The sequence below is a fragment of the Selaginella moellendorffii genome, unplaced genomic scaffold (genome assembly GCF_000143415.4).
Source record: "Selaginella moellendorffii unplaced genomic scaffold, v1.0 SELMOscaffold_744, whole genome shotgun sequence".
Classification (NCBI taxonomy): Eukaryota; Viridiplantae; Streptophyta; class Lycopodiopsida; order Selaginellales; family Selaginellaceae; genus Selaginella; species Selaginella moellendorffii.
The window spans coordinates 1-1,555 of NW_003314990.1; the positions used below are offsets into that span (position 1 = coordinate 1).

General features: G+C 46.2%; 1 protein-coding gene across 1 annotated transcript; it reads right to left on the minus strand.

Moving 5' to 3' along the window:
• Positions 1 to 10: 10 nt before the first annotated feature.
• Positions 11 to 1,549, minus strand: LOC9652993 (the record flags this gene model as incomplete). Its single annotated transcript, XM_024668231.1, has 3 exons — positions 1,049 to 1,549; positions 966 to 993; positions 11 to 912 (listed from the first exon to the last, which is right to left on the minus strand). Coding segments are annotated over exons 1-3 (1,089 nt in total), but the record flags the coding sequence as incomplete, so codon positions are not given.
• Positions 1,550 to 1,555: the final 6 nt, after the last annotated feature.

Consider the following 1,555-nt stretch of genomic DNA (forward strand, 5'->3'; position numbering starts at 1 on the left):
CTCGCTGAACCTGCTTGTACCGATCACCTACTGTTGCCGCTATAATCCAGGCTTTCAATCTCGATCCATGGATTGTCACGGGGAATAGATACCGGTGCTCTTTCTCAGCTGCCTCAGCCTTAACCGGTCGAACTAGCTGTTCTTCATCAACACTTACTTCCATTGTCTCTGCTCCCAACCCAGCAGCACCACTAACATCACCTTGAAGCAAACTCTGTGGCAGGAACCCGGTTTTGATCAGAGCAATAACTAGCTCTTTGAGGACTTGATCGACCCCCCTTGAATCCATATCTAAACTCCTGGCCTCTCCTATCTTTATGTCGCTACCCTCCACCATTTTCAGTACCCGGCTGGCTTTGAAATGACCTTCGGATTTGGTGGAGTCAGTCCGGACGATTATAACATGCACGCCGTTGGATACAAACCCGCTCTGAACCCTGTCTTTAGACTGCCTTGCCACGTGAATTTCACCAATTTGGCCTCGAGCCGTTTGTAGAAGCGGGCTCAGAAGCTCCTGATTATCGTCGCTGAGAACAATACTCTGCTTTTTCTTGCTCATGCTGTTGTTCTCCTCGCTTTCGTCGCTTTTCTGATCAGACGACGACACCCTGCTTCTCTTCGCGCTGGTCTCCTCCTCAATGTTATCACCCTTCCGCTTCAGACTCTTCATTTCTAATAGGAACCCGCACCTCGAACCCGACCTTTCAACAGTAACCTCTGCGTCCGGAATTCGCTTCCCGTTTGGTGTCTCAACTGGGGCCAGAACCTTCACCAAAATATTAGGCAGAGCTTTGTCTTTGTCAAGGACCCGAAAAATACTTTCCAACAGCGCTGCAAAACAAAGGCCAGAGGCAGCGTAGTGTTTGACTCTGACACTTAACTCAGCCTCATCACAGGCATACATGCTCTTCCCTGCATTCAAGGACAAGGATTTGTAGCAAAGAAGAAAAATTAGAAAACAGTACCTAAAGGAACGCCAAGCTCCATGGAACTCTGATGGAAGGAGACAAAGTTTTAAACAAAACAAACAATAAACAAATAAACATACCGAGCGGCTTGGGCAGAAACAATCTCCACCGTGTTGCATGCAAATCAGTATTGCCACGCAGGATTTGATGCAAAGGATTCCACTTATCCAGTACAAGCTTGTTGAAGTCAGCAGCTTCACTGTCAGAGAACTTCTCCATGTCGGCAATGGTATGAGCATTTTTTATGACTGTTTCTATCCTCCTCCTCTCCTCTTCTTCTTTTTTATCCTCCAACTCCAGCCCCGCTTTCTTCAACTCGAATTTCGCTTTCTCCAACTCCAACCCTTTCTGAAGCTCTTTCTGAAGCTCTTTCTCAAACTCCAATTTCAATTTCCCTTGCTCTTTCTCAAACTCCAATTTCAATTTCCCTTGCTCTTTCTCGAACTCCAATTTCCGTTGCTCTTTCTCAAACTCCAATTTCCCTTGCTCTTTCTCAAACTCCAATTTCCGTTGCTCTTTCTCAAACTCCACTTTCTGAAGCTCTTTCTCAAACTCCAATATCCCTTTCCGTTTCTGCTGCTGAAACT